This window comes from Lissotriton helveticus, chromosome 6 (assembly GCF_964261635.1).
Source record: "Lissotriton helveticus chromosome 6, aLisHel1.1, whole genome shotgun sequence".
Classification (NCBI taxonomy): domain Eukaryota; kingdom Metazoa; phylum Chordata; class Amphibia; order Caudata; family Salamandridae; genus Lissotriton; species Lissotriton helveticus.
Genome location: NC_136067.1, coordinates 1,957,341,392 through 1,957,362,803, shown reverse-complemented (window position 1 = coordinate 1,957,362,803; position 21,412 = coordinate 1,957,341,392). Strand labels below are relative to the sequence as shown.

At 47.3% G+C, this 21,412-nt stretch overlaps 1 protein-coding gene across 3 annotated transcripts in view; it reads left to right on the top strand.

The window, feature by feature from the left end:
* LOC144763928 (uncharacterized) overlaps positions 1 to 21,412 on the top strand; it is a 168,533-nt gene that overhangs the window by 69,631 nt on the left and 77,490 nt on the right. For all 3 annotated transcript variants that reach the window (XM_078649972.1, XM_078649971.1, XM_078649970.1), the window contains exons 2-4: positions 12,884 to 13,136; positions 16,711 to 16,894; positions 20,747 to 20,853. In XM_078649972.1, coding sequence (XP_078506098.1) covers positions 12,909 to 13,136; positions 16,711 to 16,894; positions 20,747 to 20,853 — 519 coding nt within the window. In that variant the 5' untranslated portion in view covers positions 12,884 to 12,908. The remainder of the gene's footprint in view (positions 1 to 12,883; positions 13,137 to 16,710; positions 16,895 to 20,746; positions 20,854 to 21,412) is intronic.

Here is a 21,412-nt window from a genome sequence, read left to right as displayed (position 1 = left end):
TCAGCCAGGGGAGCAACGAAATGGGGCGGTAATTGGACAAGTTGCTCTGATCCAGGGTGGGTTTTTTGAGTAGTGCCCTCACCATGGCACATTTCCAGGAAGGTGGGACCGATTTGGAAACAATGGAAGTGTTTAAGGTTTCCAAAATGACAGGACGAATAACGTCCAGGGCCTTAACAAGGATCCGGGGGGGTGCCGGGTCATTGGGTGACCCGGAAGTGACTTTGGAAATTAGTCTGTCCAAACCACAGGCATCAAGAAGCGGAATTGTGTCCAACTTGCAGAGAGCCAGAGAGTCAGCTGGTTTATGTGAGATAGAGCTGGCGTTGGCCATGGGAATGCGAAAGGAGGAGTATATGGTCAGAATTTTCTTTGAAAAGAAAGCGGCCAGCTCATTGCAGCGGTCTTGTGCACCTTCGGCAGTAGGGCGCTCAGCCGGAGGAGAGATAAGGGACCTAGCTATCCTAAAGATTTCCCTGGGCGCATTGGCTGCTGCATTAATTTTCCCTTCATAGAAGAGGGCTTGCGCCTTTTTGATCTCTAATTTGTAAAGCTTCATTACAGCCCTATAATCCTCTTTCCTAGACTGAGAATGTTCCTTCCTCCATGCTCTCTCAAGTTTACGGCACTCAAGTTTTAATGACCTTAGAGCAGGAGTATACCAAGGTGCGACTTTAGGTCTTCTAATAAGTTTACATGGGCGTTTGGGAAGAACCTGGTCGAGGGTGCTGGAAATCCAGTGATCAAATTTGTTAGAGGCAGAGGCAGGAGTCATAGCCTTCCTCGGGGGATCTTGGACAAGAGCAGCTGTCCAGTCAGTGAGGGGGAGTGAGGACCATTTCCTGCCCAGATGCTTGGTAGGAGCATCACAGGGGGAGGGAGGGTTGGAGAGCCAGGTGAAAGGTATCAAAAAATGGTCGGTCCAGGGTAGTGGAACAGGGGATTCTACATTAAGGTTGGTGTTACTGTATATATGATCAAGAAGATGTCCCTTCTTGTGGGTCGCCTGATGGCCTCTCTGGCAGAGGTCTAACGCTTGCAGGTTGACCCGTAGGTTATTGGCTGACGTAGCATGGGGGTCATCCAAATGGAGGTTAAAATCCCCAAGCAAAGTGAAATTAGGCGAGGTTACCACTGCGTTGGCAGTGAGGTCCGTGATCTGCGTTATGAAATTATTAAGGGAGCCAGGTGGACGATAAAGTAAAATGCCGGAGAAGGTGGTAGTGGGGGAAAAATCAAGCGCAAAGTATAAACTCTCGCAGGTCGGCGAGAGATTTGGAGTAGCACGACACTTAAAACTATCCCTGTATATGATGGCTAGGCCCCCGCCTCTCCCCGACTGGCGGTCGAGGCGCTTAAGGGTGTAGCCTTGAGGTGTGGCCCATATTGTGGTCGGGTCATTGTCCATCTGGAGCCAAGTTTCCGTTAAAAATAGAGCGTCAGGGGGGGGCGTGGCCAGCAACATGGCCGACTAGACGTGCCTGAACAGAGCTCCGGCCGAGCCTGCTTATTATCCGGCATTCACTATCCCCCAAGACCCAGAACCGGCACCAAAAGTGAGGAACTGACGCCCGGACACCTGCCAAGGGCTGCTGCAGTCCCGAAACGGAGCCGACCCCGCCTGGCCATTGTACGTGACGGTGTCTCCTCTATGCCCCGGAGATCGTCCTGACGGCCTGGGAGACGGGAGGAAGAGGAGCGCGCCAAGTGCCGGCATTCCCGCAAATAGCTGTTGCGGGCTGATGGAGGCTTGATCGGGTGCTCGGCCACCGGGCGGACGATCACACACCGCCGCCGCCGGACAGCGGGAGCAGGACGGAGGTGACCGACGACCACCTACTCAAGATGGCGACCGTCGTGGCGATGGAGAGGTAGCGACGGCGAGATCCCCGCATTGGTTCCGACGCTGTGCAGATTCTGTGCCTGGGAGCAGAGACGGAGGGCCGGTGAGCCGTCCACCGAGGTGAGGAGGGCCGCACCTGTCCTGGGCCTGGCACTGGGGTTGATCGCGGTGGCGGCACCCGCCTTTACCAAGATGGCGGCCGCGCACTGACGACCCACGGAGAGACGGCCCTCGAGCCGCGACAGACTACGGAGGCCTGCTCCTCCTGCCCTGGAACTCCTGTGGCCCGCTCCGGCTCGGGAGCGGCTGGTTGTCACCGCCGGCACCACCCTGCCTGTGCCCACGCCTGGTGATCCGGCACTGCGACAGGGAGAATCCCGGGGGGGACGCGCACGAGGCACAGGCTGAGGAGCACCCCCTGGCCCCCGCGGCGCGGACAGGGGTGAAGACGGGGCCCCCTCCAGTATTGCAGCCGGGGTGAATCTGCGACCAGAGCCCGGCCCCAGCGCTCCACATCAGGACAGGGAGAGTACGCGGGCCCCGGCCCAGAGGTTCCCAGGACCATAATTAGGGGCCGCCCAAGGGCATTGCGTTGTCGAGGCGCTACTTCACTCTGCCTCTGTTCCCGGCGCACGGCCGAGCCCAGCGATACCGCGGAGGGAGGCAAGTTCATCCCGGAAGCCCCTGGCCTCTAGACAACGCCGCTATGGGTAAGAATGCAACGGCACCCAAGACCAAGGGGCAAGGCCCAATGGACAATTTCGCTGCTCCGCGACCCGCGGTGGAACAACGGCCCGTGCAATCAGGAGCACGCAATGACACGGACATGCTGCTGGAGGCCATACAGGCGTCTAGAACGGACATCCAAGCTTCACGAGCGGCCTTGGAAACCAAAATCGGGGAGGTAGGATCCGAGGTTACGCTGCTACGCCAGGACTTTCGTAACTTAACCGACAGGGTCACGGTGACTGAGACAAGGTTGACGGACAATGAGAAGTCGGTGGCTGAGCTAAGGAAGGACATGGCAGAGCTCCAGGCCTCCCACCGTCAACTTCTGTGGAAGGTGGACGATGCCGAGAACAGGTCAAGGCGGAACAACCTGCGCTTCGTGGGCTTTAGAGAAGGGATTGAAGAAAGGAGTATGACCGCCTTCCTCCTTGACTGGCTCAAAAAGACCTTCCCTACGGCGCGGTTTTCCCCGTGTTTTATCATAGAGAGGGCGCACAGGGCGCTCTTGGCCAAACCACCGGAGGGTGCGAGACCAAGACCGGTCATAGCCCGGTTTCTGAACTTTGCCGATCGAGATCTGATATTGCGAGAGGCCAGGACACTGGGTGAGATCCGCTTTGAAAACGCCACCATAATGATCTTCCCGGACTACAGTCAGGAAGTCTCCAAACAACGCCGCTCCTTTGACGCCGTGAAAGCAAAGCTGAGGTCCCTCAACATCCAGTATATGCTCCTCTTCCCGGCCAAGCTCAAGGTCATTTATCAGGACAAATCCATCTTTTTTGCACACCCGGACGACGCGTGGCAATGGCTGGAGGAGCGGCCTATCCTGAATAGTAGGGAGGCGGCGGGCCGGGCAGAGCTAGACCGGTCACTACGGGAACGTCCGACATGGGAGAGGCCGAAGCCGCAAAGACGGAGATTGAAGAGGACACAGCACAAGACGCCGCAAACTCCATACAGGACCAGCAACCAGCAGGACAGGAGGCGAGGCAGGTCGGCGTCACCGGGCTCCGACTCCGTGGCAGACTCGAGGTTTGGTAGCCTGAGAAATGGAATCCGCTCGGAGGAAGAAGAAATAGAGGAATCGGAGGGCCGCGCATCCGGAGGAGAGGAGGATGATACAAGGAGTGATTCGTTGCACCCTCTGGCCAAAGAGATCCGGCTGCTGGAGCAAGACTCTACAGGTCGTGAGGAACGGATGGACACACAAGACTCACACTCGTGAACAACGATGCACTGGGAAAGGGAAAAGATGACGGCTCGGCGATGCAGAGCAAGCAAGTTGGCACCCCCCTAGTACTGTTTTTTGTGTTTTTTAGCACTGGTTGAGGTTTCTTGAGGGTGGGATGTGTGGGAGGGCGACAGGCCTACTCCCGTGGATAGTTGAGACCCGGATGGGGATGCAACTGGAAGGGGAGGGAGGTGGGGTGGGGGGAGCGGGATGGGGCTTTGTTACCATGTTACCCCACGTTGGGGTTGTTGAGAGAGCTGGGGAGGGAGGGGGGAAGTTCGTCAAAAAACAGCAGCAGCAGCAAGTTCGGGAAAGTTTACCCTTGCCACCGTCCCGGCCCTGGGGCCCGGTGCTGGATAGTCCTCAAGTGGAACAATGGCGAGTACACTAGCTACACCCCACGGTGAAGGCGCTGGGGTTAAGGCGCTGACCTGGAACGTAAACGGACTGGGTTCCAAAATTAAGAGGAGCCTGGTCACTGCATATATTAAACGAGTGGCACCTGACATCGTTTTCCTCCAGGAAACACATTTGAGGGGGAACCGCTGTGCCTTTTTAGCGCGCGGGCAGTACACAGTTCTGGCACACGCGGGTTACACCATGGACTCACGGGGCACGGCAATACTAGTTAGGAAAACAGCACCTTTCGCAGTCACACGTACATGGTTAGACCCACAGGGCTCGTTTGCCGGGGTGCAGGGGACATGGAGGAGGCGCAGGTACACTCTACTGTCGGTATATGCTCCACCCAAATTACAAACACGAACAATGCAGGAGATCACGGCCATTCTGCTAGACACGGCGGACACAATACAGATTGTGGGGGGGGATTTCAACGACGTGATGAGCACGACGCGCGATAGATCTGGGAACCCCCACACAGTGGCTGCAGAGACGGCTTTGGCGCGCAGAATGGACACGATCGGTCTTACTGACGTTTGGCGGTGGCTACATCCTGCCCACGTGGCTTACTCATTTTACTCTGGGGCCCACAAGGTCTTCTCTAGGCTAGATTACATTTTCACATCTAGGCAGGAGCTTTCGGCGGGAGACGAGGCGGACTATAGGGCGAGGGGTATCTCGGACCATTCTCCGCTGTTCGTACACATAGGTCGGGGAAGGGGGAGAGGCCAGGCACAGTGGCATATGTCGCCATGGGATTTACAGACTCCTGAAATTCTAAGGGGCATAAGAGCGGATATCAAAGTTTTTATGGCCGAAAATGAGGGATCGGTACAGTCCGGAGTGACACTGTGGGAAGCCATGAAAACGGTGTTGAGGGACCGCTTCCAATCCAGGGTAGGGGAGGCCAGAAGGAAACGCACGGAAGCCATAGCGAAGGAGGAGGCAAACATCTTGACCCGAGAGGCAGAATATCACAGAACGAAGGAGGAGGTTGATCTTAGACTACTGCTAGATACGCAAAGGCTGTATAGAGAACTAAGTACGGACGAGGCGCGTACACAGGCGCTGGCCACCCTACATCGCTTATACGATGTTGGCGACAAATCTGGTAAACTCATGGCATGGTTGAGCAGGCGCGAGAGAGCTGCCAGGTGGGTGGATTGGGTTGAGCTCCCTAGTAAGGCGCGGGCGTCCACAGACGGCGCCGTTGCAGAGGCCTTTGCGACCTATTACGAAGACTTCTACAGGGCGAGGGACCTAGGGGACTGCGAGGTGGCGCGATCGTTCCTGGGTAGCGTGGACATTCCGCAGTTGACCCCTGAAGATAGTGAGGCTTTGGAAGCCGCCCTGTCCCTAGATGAAATTGCAGAGGCGATGGCTGCCCTGAAACCGGGGAAGGCTCCGGGACCTAATGGTTTCCCGGCGGAGTTCTTCAAACGAACGGGGGACCTCCTTTCGTGTCACATGAAGTCGCTGTATGAGGGTGCGTTTGCCTCCGGAGGCCTCCCGCCGGACCTGGCCCTAGCTACCATAATCCCGATCCACAAGGAAGGCAAGCCCCTTGGAGACTGTTCCTCCTATCGCCCAATCTCGTTGCTAAATATTGAGACCAAAATCCTAGCCACTATTCTTGCAAGGCGCTTGCGTCAGGTAATTACGGGCCTGATCCACCCGGACCAGTCCGGGTTCCTGCCGGACAGGGCCACCAAACTCAACCTGCGGCGCGCCCACAACTGGCTCCAAGAAGTCTGTGACAGGAGGGAGCCACATTGGTTCCTCTCCTTGGACGCGGAAAAAGCGTTCGATGCGGTCCACTGGCCTTTCCTAATGGGGACCCTTGAACGGTTTGGGTTTGGGCCCAAGTTCCAGCGCTGGGTGAAACTTCTATACTCGAAACCTAGGGCTAGAGTGCGCGTAAACGGGCGACTGTCGAGAGAGTTCGCGATAGAGCGGGGGACGCGACAGGGGTGTCCGCTATCCCCACTCCTTTTTACCCTCACGATCGAGATCCTTGCGATCCGCATCCGGCTCAACCGAGCTGTGACTGGCTTCCACTGGGGGGAATCGGCCACTGACCAGGAGAAGATCTCCCTTTACGCCGATGATGTGCTGCTGTATGTGACCGACCCGGCCACGACGATACCGGCCTTATTCAGGGAACTGGACGACTTTGGGGCGGTAGCCGGCCATACTATAAACTGGCATAAGTCGGTCCTATACGACCCACAAGGTGCCCCGCGCGGGGAGGAGCTGCCTGAGCTGCTCATTCACACCACGGCAGGCTTCCGGTATCTGGGGGTCTTTATCACCCGAGATGTGCAGCGCTCCTACACGGACAATGTCGATAGAATTTTGGTGGCGGCAAAGGCGGAGATGGCTAGGTGGCGGCCGCTCCCGCTCACCATTTTGGGCAGGGCTGCCCTGTATAAAATGATCCTACTCCCGAAGTTTTTATACGCCCTGCAAAATGAGTATTATCCCCTCCCGGCTCAGACTCTGCGGAAAATCCATACCGATCTCCGCTCCTTCTTGTGGCTGGGGAAGCAGGCCCGGGTGGCACTCACGACTATGCAGCGCCACCAATATAGTGGGGGTCTCTCATTGCCTAATTTGGAGGCCTATTACTGGGCGGAACACCTCACCCCGATCAACGATTGGATACACGCCCCGGCGGACCACCCCACCTATGCACTAGAGAGGTCTAAATGGGGCAATAAGACGGTGCTCCACTTTTTATATGGGGGGAGGGGAGGCCGCCAGCTTCTTCCCGCGACTAGGATCACCCTGACGGCGTGGCGCAGAGCGTCGGTTAGAATGGGTTGGCATGAAAGGCTCACCCGCCAAACCCCCCTATGGGCATGTAGGTGGCTGACTGAACTGAACAAGTTGCGCGGGTTTCAAAGGTGGGATGACATTGGCATCTCCACAGTTGGGGATGTCATAGCAAAGGGGGAGCTTAAAACATTCCAAGCACTGCAACAGGAGTTTGGACTCCAGAGAACCCAATATTATAAATACATACAGCTGCGACATGCATGGGGAGCCCAACACATATCTCTCACTGACATTCCCCAGTTTGCACCACTTGAGGGCCGCCTACTGCAAGAACAGATGCAGAGGGGGGCGGTATCCATGACCTACAAAACACTGACAAATAACATGTTGGGTGATCTACAGGTCCTCAGGGAGAGGTGGGAGGCGGATGTGGGCACGCTGGAGGACCTAGACTGGGAACTCATACTCATGCACCCCCGAGAAGTGGCCATAAAATCGAGGCTTCGCCTCATTCAGTTTAAGGTCCTTCATCGGGCATACTTTGACAGGGTGAGGCTTTTCCGGATGGGGAGGGTTACTAACACCGCATGTCTACGATGCCAGCACCCAACGGGCGACTTCTTCCACATCATCTGGGGATGCACAGTGATACAGGAATATTGGGACGAGATTTTCAATGAATTGAGTGAGATACTGGAGGTGGAGATACCCAGGGACCCCAAATTGGCGCTCTTGGGAATGTCCACGGAGGTGGATATCACGCGATACTTGCTCATTTTTCTGCTGCTGGCCCTGGTGGTCGCAAAAAGGGACATTGCAAGACTGTGGGGGGCGCCTGGGAAACCAAATCTCGAGGAATGGAGAAGAGGCCTGGATATGTATATGGCAGCTGAACGTGTTACGTATAAAGCTAGGGGGTGCCCCCGAAAATTTAGAAAAATATGGGCCAAGTGGAGGCACTACCATGGACTGGAGTAGGAGGGCGGGACCGGGGGGGGAAGTGGGCGGGTGGTAGGATGAAGCACAGACATGGTGTGTAGGTCGCTGATTCCAGCATATGTGCACTTGAAGGCTACGGGCCATGGGGAGTGCTTATACTCATTGACACACAACTTTGAGGACCGAGAGAGCCATGAGGGGCGGGGGGGGAGGGAGTGGTTGGAAGGGTTCATGCTGCTGGGGGGGGAGGGGAAGATGGGTGGGGGGGGCTTCGAGGAGAGGTCCCTCAGTTACTGCCTTTACTTATAGTTGATGGGGGGGGGGGGGAGTTCGGGGTGAAAATGAAAAATAATAAGTTCGTCAGGATGAATGCAATGTAACTGTCTATTTTAAAAGTTGCGTAACGGCGGGTAGAGCGGAATGTTGACGCTCCCCCGCGATGTCTTGTTCATGGTACTAATGATTCACCTGATGCAACAATAAAAAGAATTTAAAAAAAAAAAAAAAATAGAGCGTCAGGGTTGAGCTCTTCAATCAGCAGGTACAGCTCCGTGAAGTGTTTCAGTAGCGACCGACAATTGAGGAGATACAGTCTCCAATTCTGTCCCGGAGGAAGAGAGCCGCTATATGGGCGGGAGGTACTCCACATACAGTGCTTGCAATGGTGTTCAGAATTAAATGGGGAGAAAGAGTGACGACAAGAGAGACTGGTGGGGGGTCGTAAAGAATGTAGCAAGAGAGAATTGTAAACAATACGAATCCCTACCATAGTGATAGTTTGATCCTGGACCAGGGTCAGCGAGAAGCGTCTGGACGCGGACTGGCGCAGACTGGCTTCTCTTTGGCGCCTCTTCGGCGATGGCCAATGGAGGTGATATACCACCCAGCTGAAGTTGACTGTGAGGAGGTCTCTGGACAAGCGGCCTATGGCCCTCCTCCACCACATAGCACAGTGACAACTTATCACCGGGGACCCAGGACCACAGCCACCCCTCCAGGAAGTGCTCTGTCAGAAGATTCTGGTATAAAATCCCATGAACCGTAGATTATTCCTACATGATGTATTTGGACACACTTTGAAAGGCCTGCTGTGGCAGGGGCAAATTTGCTGCATTGCTTTTTGAGGGTAGTCCCATCCCCCTACACTAAATATATGATCTCTGCTTCAGTGATTCGCCTTGCAACACGCTGAGAACTTGATGTAGCAAGGAGACATCAACCTTAACTTTGCTTACCCTGCCTACACTGCATCGCATGAGTCCTGGATTACCTGTATTGCGAGATCAGGTTGCACGCGATTTCGGTACGACGCGATTTCGGTACAACACAGGAGGGTTGCAGGTGGTCCCTCTGTTTCTTAGGGCTATCGCCATGAACCGGTCCATCCTTGTCTGCGTGGACACAGGAGGCAGGGGTTTATCCGTCTTCATCTCATCAACCGGTTATCCAGCCCTCAGGCAGACCCAAACGGACCATTGCCCGCTTACCTCGAGAAGCAGCAGTAGCAGCTGGGTCTAGGGCAATGGCGGGAATGGCACTGGTGTTACCAGGTCAGTGTCCCCCATCCAATAAGGATGATTTTGCAACAATCACATTCATCCTTAGGCAAAAGAAACATCTTTAAATTGTATTCCTAGTACTGAAAAGAGCACCTGCGAGATGGGGATATCACGGCCATTGTCAGAAAATCAGAGTTTGAATGAGGAAGAGGAAGTCTGAACTTTTATTATCACTTGCTTTTAACACACACAGGAGACACAATGCATATTTTCGTGTGTACTTAAAAGAAAGCACATTTAAATGTGTAATATTATGTTTCCAGCTGTTTCGCTTCTTTGTTTTATCATCCCTGTCTCTGCTTTACGGTCTATTTTATTATTGTATTCTGTGAGCAGTAAGAGCCACTTCTTTTAAACATCGATAGGGCAAGCCACAAACTAACAGGCTGAGCTGAGTCAGTGGTCTACGGCTTGGCTCCAAGACCCCATACACAAGCCGAGCCTTGAAAATACAGACCAATAAATCATGCAGCAAACGTCATGTAAACATATGATGTTCTCTTCAAAATTCAAAAAGGTGTATTTCTTTAATCTGCAGAAGCTTGTCACCTAGTACATCCAATTATATCACTGCACTTGGAGGTAACTATTAAAAGTAATAGTTTTTAAACATGAACTTAGAAACATTCCCTCAACCCCTGCGCAACAATGCCTTTAGTGACCCAAAAGTCTAGTCAGATACTATGTGCACCCTATCTGTGGTTTAGATTCTTAATATGCATGAAATCAACCATATGACGGGTTTTGTACTCCTTTTATCCTGAACTCACAGTCCCAGGTGGTCTCAAGCGCTGTAATAAAATTAATGAAATGAAATATTCCTGTTGGATGAAAACCTTTTGGTTAAGCAGGGGCACTGGAATTGTTCCCAGGTGTTCTACTTTCACTTTGTACAATTTAACAACTCAAGGGTATCTCTGTCTCTCCAGTTTTAACATCACATGATTTGTCTTTGGCCATGAGGTTAGAGCAGTGGTCTTCAAACTTTTAATGCTCCTCTCCGACCAATATAAAACAAATCATCAAGGCCCCCTCAGAATTTTTCACAATTATTCTATTAACTTGGCAAAGTGTAAATATGTCTAGACTTTTAAACATTGCTTGAAGTTCACTCAGTTTTAAAAATGCAATCAAATACATGATTGCCAAACATACTATTCTGGTCTGACAAGCCTTTCTAACGTGTAACCCTATCTACAGTGTCATTATTTGAAACGGGGGATATTTTGAAGAATATTTGGAGTTCCTTCCCTTTTGACACATACTCCCAGCCAGGATATAAATGACAAAAGATGTTAGTGATGGCCTATTACAGAGCAGTGTAAAACTGCTTTCTTAAAAAGAAGCACTGTTATCAGCATAATGCTTCGTTAGGCTAGAGCCTAGTGCCCGCCCCCAGGATCACTTGAGGCCCCCATTAGGATGGCCCGCCCCACAGTTTAAAGACCCCATGGCTAGAGATTGGGGAGCAGCAGAAGCCACACAAAAGATTAGCTCGTTTTGGGCTCAAGGTTTCAAGGGTCCCTCGTTCCGAGCAAAGTGTTTGGCTTGAGTTTACCGACCTTCTAAAAACTGCACACAATGTAAACATTCATCTTTTATTAGCGCTTAGTACCAGAAAGCTTCAAAGTGTTCCAGCTGTTGCTACATAGGGCTATTGACGAGTAGTAGTGTAACGTCATTTGTCCCGGCTAATACTTGGAGGGATCCAGGATTAGCTCCCAGCTGAGACCACAGTTCAACCTATTCGTTTGACCTCCTCTCCAAAGTAAGTGTTTTGCCTGTTGATAAATGTTCTTTTGACCCACAGGCAGTTATCGCTGGATGTTCTTTAAGGCTTAGGAAGAGCCAATGATGTGCTTGCTTTGCATGCGACTGAATGGTTCTCACCTTTAAGTTATGACTCTATAAACTAGCAAGCCTTTCTGAAGAGAGTGAGCCTGAGGGCCACTTAAGAGCATTTGATTTTGGTTTTTGTATATATTCTGTAGATATGCATGCTCACAGCAAAGAGCATGAGATTGGTTCATACACAGTGGTTGCATAAAGCAGCTCTTATGTTGTTCGTTTGTGTAGTAACTGTGCTTAATTTCTTCAATAAAAGTGCGGTGCAGGATTTTTTGTTAGGAAATGCTGGGGTTGCTGAGTCCCCAAGCTGCCTAGACTTGATTCCAAATCCAGTTTGTGTCTCAACTACCTTCTCTTCATGTCATCTTTGACTCACTATTGCGGGTCTTCTTCATCTCTTCTCTCTGTTGTGATGGTTGTCCTACCTTTTGCCGTTCATACTCTCTTTTCTAACTTTGTCTCGCAGGCTCCGTCAAAGTCTTATGCTGGAAAAATAATTCCCGGTAGGCAAAATTAAGTATAAGTTATTGAGATTTACGAGCATACAACTTTTGTTTAGGCGCTACCAGTATTGATGTAGGAAGGTAAAATCATTTTTTGACAAGGACAGCAGCCTGTGGGGGAGTAGGGGCCACCTTGGAGTGAAAATCACAGATTTTCCCAAGACTGATACTTTTGAATGGCAGGTGGGGCTGGTGAGGGCTAGTCACTTGTACCTCCGTCAGCTTTTTCGTATTGTCCAAGTAGTCTGACTGCCCCTGAACAAGAGCCAGTAGTACACACTTTACATGCGTTCAGTACACATTGCTTTGCATTGCAGATCTGGACTGGTTCATATGCACACGAGCTGGAGGATGACCACACGTCGAGTTAAGCACTTGTTGGCGGGTTCTGCGTGTGGTCCACACTTTGCAGCTCTGAATCCCACCACCGACAACTCATTTAATTAATTGAAGGTCGATCAAATCCATATTGTGAACACTAAAGTAGTAAGAGCTCTGCACAACTATTTGTATACAAATCTTCATTCCAGTGGAACAAGTGGCATGTGACCAGGCCTGATTCTACATGAAGCAGCTCTGATTTTATAAAGCAGCAATCCTTTACTCCTAATAATCGTATAGTGTTTTTGCAGCATGAACAGATTGTGTTTGCCAGAATGAGCGGCAGGATTAAGTCCCTATCAGGGGCACAGATCCTACTTCTCTACTGATACCTTTGATTTCCTCTGTAATCACATGTGGAAGGTCTCGAATCATGGGTTGGTGGTTTTTTGGGCAAGTAAACCTAGCCAATTTCAGTATTATTCCTCCAATCGATCTACTTTTGTTTGAAATAATGGTGTAGATGAAATGTAATATCACTCGATATTGAACCAATTAATGCAATAACTTGTTTTCAATTAACGTAGTGTTATCAATTGCTTTATGTTGGCAGTTGAACTTTTTTTTCTCCTTTTCCTCTTGAACGCATTCATCCTTTATTTTGTCCTTTTTCTGACTTCCCTCCTCTTACCTGTCACTGACTTCCATCTCACTCTTCTCGTTTTAGCTGCTATAGGTAAATTCTGGCTAGCATGTCGCGGCGACGTATAGAAGAAGCCTTGTGTATATCCCGGGAGCTAGAGAGTGGAGGGGAGAGTGCGGACGAGTATGTATCCGATGAGGACGTCTTCGACAAAGTTTCAGAACTCTTTGTCCGGTGCCATATACCTCTCCCTAAAGATAAGCACAGTATTTACAGCGTACATTTCTCTCCTGACGGAAAGCAGCTTGCTGTTGGCTTTGGAAATGGTGGCATCCAGGTAAGGAGACTTTGACATTGCAAAAGATGGGGAAATGAAGGGAATAATCAACATTTAATTGAGGTTGGTCTAAAAAGAGATAGATCAAAATGATTTATCCACTTAGAAGCTGAGACGCTTACAGGGTGCCCTTTGGTACATACTGGCAACACTCATACAATTCTAAAAAAAATCCAACAAATGGAAACATTGTACTATTGTGTTTCTGTGTAGTTGAACACCATATCTATGAGTGCCAATGTGCCCTGCTACTGTTGGAGTACTCGTCCTCTAGTTCATTTAAATGTGGTACTACTGCACTAGATGTACGTAAGTATTATGTGAAATAAACCTATTTATAGCTTTGAATAAAGACCGAGCCAACAAACTTCGACGGAGACCACTGTCCTACTTGACCTAGATAGATCTATAAATGTTGCTAAGAGGCACTGGGCATATTCATAGCTCCTCTCAAAGTTGTGAAGGTTTGCCAAACTTCTCTAATCAGAAGGTGAACCTCGCTTTTTGTACCCACTAAAGAGACTCCCAACATAGTGGCCTGCAGAGGCCGCGGTTTCTATGCCTGTGTCTGCCCACTTGTAGATCTGCGTGTCGAGTAATGAGGCAGTGCCACCTGCACATAGCACAAAAGGTCGCCTTTAGTTGCTCCCTGGACAGGAACCCTTTTGCATCCTGCAAGTTTACCTTCCAGGGAGAAGGAACGGAGTCGTTCTTACCTTCCCCTCCTGCTCTCATGGGACACCTCATGTTCTCTTCTTTCCAATCACAATTGGCCTCATCTAGGGGGCCATGGATGGTGTTTACTTCTCAAGAAAAGCAGAAGAGCTACCTCTTTGTTTGTCATCCAGGTTCTCAAAGGGTCTGCCTGCATCTTGGCTGAGGAGGCAGCAAAGAACATTCATTCATCAGCACCTAGCAACGAAGCTGTTTGCTACTGGCCATAACTTGGGAATTGGCAGTTGAGCTTTTGTTATTGGTGCGGTTTTCTGGTTGGCTTGTTAGGTCACTCACGCCGTATGAGGTTCCCTGGTAACTGCTCTATTCTGCTAATCTTATTTGATCACTCTTCTACTATACTGTGAAGTCTGCCATAATTGTGCTGGAGTTATGCCACTGACCCCTTTGAGGGATATGCAAATTGTTGCCATCATGTCGGGGATTTAAACAGGAATTTGAGTATCTCCTGTGCTACAATATTACAGTACATTTGCTTTCGAATATTTTGAATGTCAAGCTTGTTTAAAGCAACTGAATTTATTGGTATTTATAATTGTTAAATGCTGTTGAATTTTTATGCCTAAAAATTCATGGATTTGTGATTAAATCAAGCTACTTCCATTTGACCACACTGCTAGGGTCTGCCTCTTCGTCATTTCACCTACGCAGAGAGTTGGTGGTGTGGAGGGTTGAGGAGGTGTTTTTTTTTTTATTTAGGGGGTGTTGAAGAATTGCATGTTGTAAGTGTACTATTATAAATTACAGTCAAAGGTTAAATATAATGAATGAATAGTATATACAGATGTTTACATTAAAAATAGACTTAACAATGGGTTTAGACTGGGCACAGGCTGATTTAAATCAAGAAAGTTGCTTCTTGGTAGTGTGCCACGGAGGTATCACCTGGTCGGTCAAGAAGTGTGGAAAATAAGTACAAAATGTTGCGTCCCCCAAATGTAGGGAACGACCCTCTGGGCACAACGTTAAGGTATCAACTGATCTCCAAATTCACAACCAAAGTTTTGACTTGAGTATTCAATCCAAAATCATAAAGTTCATCAAAGATATTTATTATATCATAAGTGAGAAATTTGATGTTTTAATGTCACATCCAACGGTCTCTGTTTCCAAAATTCACATTATATCCATGTATATATTTAAATTAGCATCTTCCCAATGCATTTCGCGCCCATAACAGGCGCTTCGTCAGGGGAATCTGTAAACATATAATTAATCACAATGAGGGTCCATGCAATCTTCTGGATATCATATAACTATTACTTTACATCAGCACTAGATAATATCATACCGTTGTTTATTTCTAAACATGTTGTAAAAACAACGAATCATTCGGAATCCATAAATCAAGTATAACTGCGTGGGCTTCCCAAGTGATGTTCAAAAGATTGTGTGCACTCGTGTGGTTAACCAAAAATCTTGTAACATAACTAAATACATGTGGACTCGTAAATAAATGCAGGTTAGACCAACTGAACAAATGTGGCGTCCTCTATTTCATGTTCTATATATCACTATTGCTTTAACTTCCACTGTGTGTTTGTACTCGTCTCACCCGTGTAGTTTGTGCGTTACGAAAATATTGAACAATGTTATTAAGTTCTATGTCCTTATACCCCAAGCGTTTAGCGGTGTAAATCACCATTGTTTAATACCAACAATAGGTTAGTAACACTAGTAACATTAGAGATCTGTGATTACAACTTCACTGCCCAATCCAACATGGCTGCACGCACTTTGAGTTTCACACAATAGTCCCATGTTTATGTCTATGCTATAAGAGCACCGGGTACTCGGTGTCTATATCGTAACGTTTCAATGCAAGACACACGCTAACCTTGCAGGACACACCCGAGAGATTGCACGACCCATGAAGCGGTAAGACGCACATTTTATATAAAGGGTGATTTACACCGCTAAACGCTTGGGGTATAAGGACATAGAACTTAATAACATTGTTCAATATTTTCGTAACGCACGAACTACACGGGTGAGACGAGTACAAACACACAGTGGAAGTTAAAGCAATAGTGATATATAGAACATGAAATAGAGGACGCCACATTTGTTCAGTTGATCTAACCTGCATTTATTTACGAGTCCACATGTATTTAGTTATGGTACAAGATTTTTGGTTAACCACACAAGTGCACACAATCTTTTGAACATCACTTGGGAAGCCCACGCAGTTATACTTGATTTATGGATTCCGAATGATTCGTTGTTTTTACAACATGTTTAGAAATAAACAACGGTATGATATTATCTAGTGCTGATGTAAAGTAATAGTTATATGATATCCAGGAGATTGCATGGACCCTCATTGTGATTAATTATATGTTTACAGATTCCCCTGACGAAGCGCCTGTTATGGGCGCGAAATGCATTGGGAAGATGCTAATTTAAATATATACATGGATATAATGTGAATTTTGGAAACAGAGAACGTTGGATGTGACATTAAAACATCAAATTTCTCACTTATGATATAATAAATATCTTTGATGAACGTTATGATTTTGGATTGAATACTCAAGTCAAAACTTTGGTTGTGAATTTGGAGATCAGTTGATACCTTAACGTTGTGCCCAGAGGGTCGTTCCCTACATTTAGGGGACGCAACATTTTGTACATTAAAAATAGATCACATAAGGTAGGTTGTGCATTAAATTGTAAATCTGTGTCATGACGTAACACAGATGACTAGCGACTATCTACAAAAGCAGTTTAGTCAAGGCTATGCAGTGTTGTATAACAAAGGAAGGCCATTCTAGAGCACATTACACAATATAAAGAGGTCTTCAAAATATGTTTCATGTGTGTTACATCTGTGTTTCAGGTTGTGAACGTGGAAGAGATGAACATAAAACACACTTTGTTCTCTGGCCATCGAGCCAGCCATGCTGTCACTGCATTAAGCTTTCATCCAAGAAGTCGAAAAAGCCTGTTGGTTGCCGCAGGGGCAGATGGGATTGTGTCCATATACGACATTGAGGCCGAGATGAATGTTGCGTCTCTGCCAGGTGGGTCAGAAACACGTTTATTTGCTTTAGCTTGTTGTTTAAAGGTATGCACTTTCTCATAGGCCATACACTATTGAGACATTGTTTTCAAGAGAAATCATACAAACTTTTTGGTTATTAACATTATAAACCAGCTCCACTGCCGCCACACCTACCACATATACAGCAACTCTTTTAATCGCCTCTCATCCATTGGGCAATTTTGAATCTTACAACATGACCCACATGCTGCACCACCAACCCCAACTCCTACACCTTCCACCCTAAGCAGATGCAAAAAAAAAACAACATTCCACTCTTCACAACTTTGCATCTCCATGTTTTCTACACATCAAGGGTTCTCTACAAAAACAACACAGCTCACCAAATCACCCTCAACTACAATCTCCACCACCTACACACAGAGACCCATCAAAATGCTTTCTTAGCCTGCTGGACGAGGAACACGATACAGAACAACTACACTATTGCTATCCTCCTGCAGATATTACTAATACTAAGGACACACTTGCTACAAGCCCACAAAATACTGCTCACTGTTCTGAAAAACAAAGTCACGCCATCACCAAAGCACATTCTCTAAACTGCCTTCTAATAAATGCTCAATCCCTCTCCAAAAACAAGCATCACATCTACGACCTTCTCACTGACACACTACCTGACATAATTTTCATAAGTGAATCATGGTTGGCAGATGATGTGGCTCCAATCTTGCATAAAGCTGTTCTTCTAGGCTATCAAGCTATCACTGAAAATCGTATAGGTAAAAGAGGACGTGGTCTTGTTGTTGTGTTCAAGCAAACCTTAAATATCGCTAAAGCTGACGACGTCTCCATACCAGGTTGTGAGTTCCTCTTCACTAGATGTATACCCAAAACCACCTTCCTCCTGTAGCTTTTTGCTCCTTTACAGACCACCACCTAGCAATGCAACATTCCCAGACACACTTCTAGACACTGTTACAAACCTGATAACAATATACTCCAACCTATGCATTTTGGGTGACCTCAACATTTGATTTGACAAACCAAATATGCCCCATCCAAAAACAATCTTCAACAGCCTAGACCTACATCAGATCATCCACAAACCAACCCATCGCTGAAAACACCCTAGATGGCCTTTTTACAAGTCCAGAACTAGTTACCTTTCAAAGAATGACTCCATTCACATGGTCAGAACCACCATTTGCTTGCTTTCCATCATAAAACAACAAAGCAACGCACTTAAAACCACCTTACATTCATCCACCTATTGACTGAGGAACAAACACAATTTGGAACACTTACAAACACAGCTAACATTCAGTACAGATCTAGACACAAACTCTGTTCAAAAACTATGAGTGGCTACAGAAAGCTTTTGATATCCTAATACCTCAAAGAATGACACAACCGACCAAAAGAAAATAGGCACCTTGGAGAAATCCAGGGATAAAACCGTAAATTAGAAAGCTACAGCGTACCTAGCTCAAAACAAACACCAATCAAGACAAACTTTGCCTACAGAAACTTAACAGATTATACAAGTCAGTGACCAAAAAAGCTTAAAAAAGATACTATTCAGACAAAAATCGAAATGATAAATGTGCAAATAATTCTATCAAATTCTCACCGAATTTCGTAAACCAAATTGCCTAGAAGGAGCTCATTCCATTACTCAAGATTTCACAGGCAAACTGGCAAATCATTACATGACCAAAGCAAACGCCTTGGGCTCCTATTTAAAACAACCAGCAGCACCAATCCTTTTCCAAAACAGCAAATCCAAGTGTATGCTAACCCAGCCTCTCCATTCCTTCCAACAAATTTCACAGAACAAATTTATGGACCTGGTCAAAGCATGCAGGCCTGCCTGCAGCCCTTCTGACCCCTGTCCACTACAAACCTTCAAGAGAATTCTTCTAACTACCTCTGCTGCCACACTGGTAAGAATAATCATCAACAATTCCTTAACTATAGGAATATTGCCAGAAGAACTTAATAAAGTCATACATACACCCATTACTGAAGAAAACAAACCTGGACCTGCTTAACTCCAACAACTACAGAACCATTATAGATGGACCTTTCCTGAGCAAAGTGATAGAAAGAGCATCATTTGCCCAGATGTCACAATTCATTGAAGATAATTCCATACTTTCAGACTTCCAGAAAGGATTCCGTCCAGAAAGAGGCACAGAATCTGCCCACATTGCCATCTGGGATGACCTTAAGAACACAGTTGACCAGAACTGGGTTGCAGCACTACTTCTCCTAGACTTCTCAGCTGCCTTTGACACTGTTGACCTTGGCACGCTAATACAAAGACTCTACGAAGAGGAGACTGCTCTAGACCGGATCACATCCTACCTTCACAACAGAACCAATGTCATCCATACCCACCTCTCTATTCCAAACTGTACTTCACAAAAGTAGGAGTACCTGAAGGCTGTATCCTCTCGCCTATGATTTTCAACATTTACATGAAGTATTTACCAGCACTGATCAATAAATTTCACCTCGCATGCTATACCTATGCAGTTGACACACATATACTCTTTCACCTGTAGTCCGCATACTATGTAAAAGATTCAAATGGATACCCTTCGACTCCAGGAAAACGGTCACTCACGCCCTCATCACCAGGAGACTGGACTACGGCAACTCCCTCTACGCTGGAATCAACAAAAACTCATCTGCAAACTCCAGAACACCGCAGGCAGACTAATTCTTGATATCCCACAGCACATCCACATTACTCAACACCTCTGTAACCTCCACTGGCTACCCGTCGAAAGAAGAATAACTTTCAAGCTGCTCACGCACGCCTACAAGGCCCTCCACAACATTGGATCACAATACCTAAATAACCACCTCTCTTTCAATGCCCCCAAGAGATACCTTCGCTCGGCCGACCTCTCCCTAACCACCGCCCACGCTTCTACAGGAACAGAGCAAGGAGAAGGCACTTCTCCTACCTCACAGCCAAGACCTGGAACGATCTCCCCCTTTACCTCCGACAAGGCTTGACACTGAACCAATTCAAGAAATACCTCAAGACCTGGCTCTTCGATTGACCCCATCGGAGCTGCGTACTCTACATCCCAGCGCCTTGAGACCCTAACAGGTGAGTAGTGAGTTTTATAAACTACTGATTGATTGCTTCCAAGATCTTTATTCTTGGATGCTACCCGTGAATTCACAATCCTCAATAAATTATAAATAACCTGAAATATCCAGAAATGTATGTAAGATGTTTATGAAAATATTCTGAACCATAATTCAGATTTATATATTGGAAGCTTCGATTCTATTCCAATTGAATTTAATAAGCCTTGCAATCGGCTTCCTACGTATTCACCAACTCGTAACATTTACCATGTAGTGACTGCATCTCATTCTGAAATAAATGTTCATAGTTTGGAATTTACCAAGCTAGATGTTTTCACTGGAAACTAAGTAAACATTTTGGAGAAAACAAACTGCAACAGAACAAACTGTATTATGATTTGGATATGTTCATCAATCGAAGTAGATTCTTTTCTTGATGTTTGTACTCCTGATTGTTGTGTTGGTGCTCATACTTGGTTATCAAATGTCACACTGACTGCAGAAATCCTCTGCAGAAAATAAACTGTTATACATGGATAATTCAGCACATTTAGTAGTTCTGATGCAGGCCTATGAACTCGAAACCAAATTCCCAAAGTAGCAAACTGTGAATGAGATTTGTATATAGCGTTCTATGTTTAAAAAAGTTAGCAATTACCAATGTTTGTGTGCAATCATTCTGTTGCCATTGCTACCTGTATACCAGCCAATCTGTACATGCAGATTTCTGAAGTCGATTTTCCAATTGCTTCTTCCTCAGAGAAGGAAAACGAAATAAATGCCCTGGATTTCTCTATGGATGGCACCGTATTTGCCACTGCTGGCAAGGATAAAAATATTCGTCTGTATGATAGCACTACTAATCAGGTAAGTAGGGGCAGTGAGGTGAAAAGAAATGTGTAGCACTAAATGTAGGTCGGAGTGTGAGGTGCCCTGCACCCAGGGCCTTTTTGTAAATGTTCAGACAAAAGAAAATGTTACTGCTTTGATCAATTGATCAATAATTGAAAAAACAAGAATGTGAGGGATGGAATGCTTGAAGTGATCTCAGAAACTAGTAATTACTCAGGTTCCAGTCAAGAGTTTTTTTTGTTGTGTTTTTTACCGCTATGCCACTCTAGGAAGCAACCATATGAAAATCAGACTTGACCCTGCTCCAAAGGGAAGAGTCCAGAGCAAAGAGTCAGTCCAGGCCCCACCAGTAGGAACGCATCAGAATGAAATGACACCTTGGGTTTCTTGGTATAATTGCACTGAGGTCATTGGCGAGTCGAGATGGAAACATTTAAATGTCTTTAGTATCTTTACATTGATCACTTTCTAATTCAGGGGGATGATTGTAGAAGTGACAATCTGGAACCCTCCCTCTGATTCCGCTTTAAGCTAGCTGCCAAACAAGTACGCTTTGAGGGATGCTCTTTGGTTT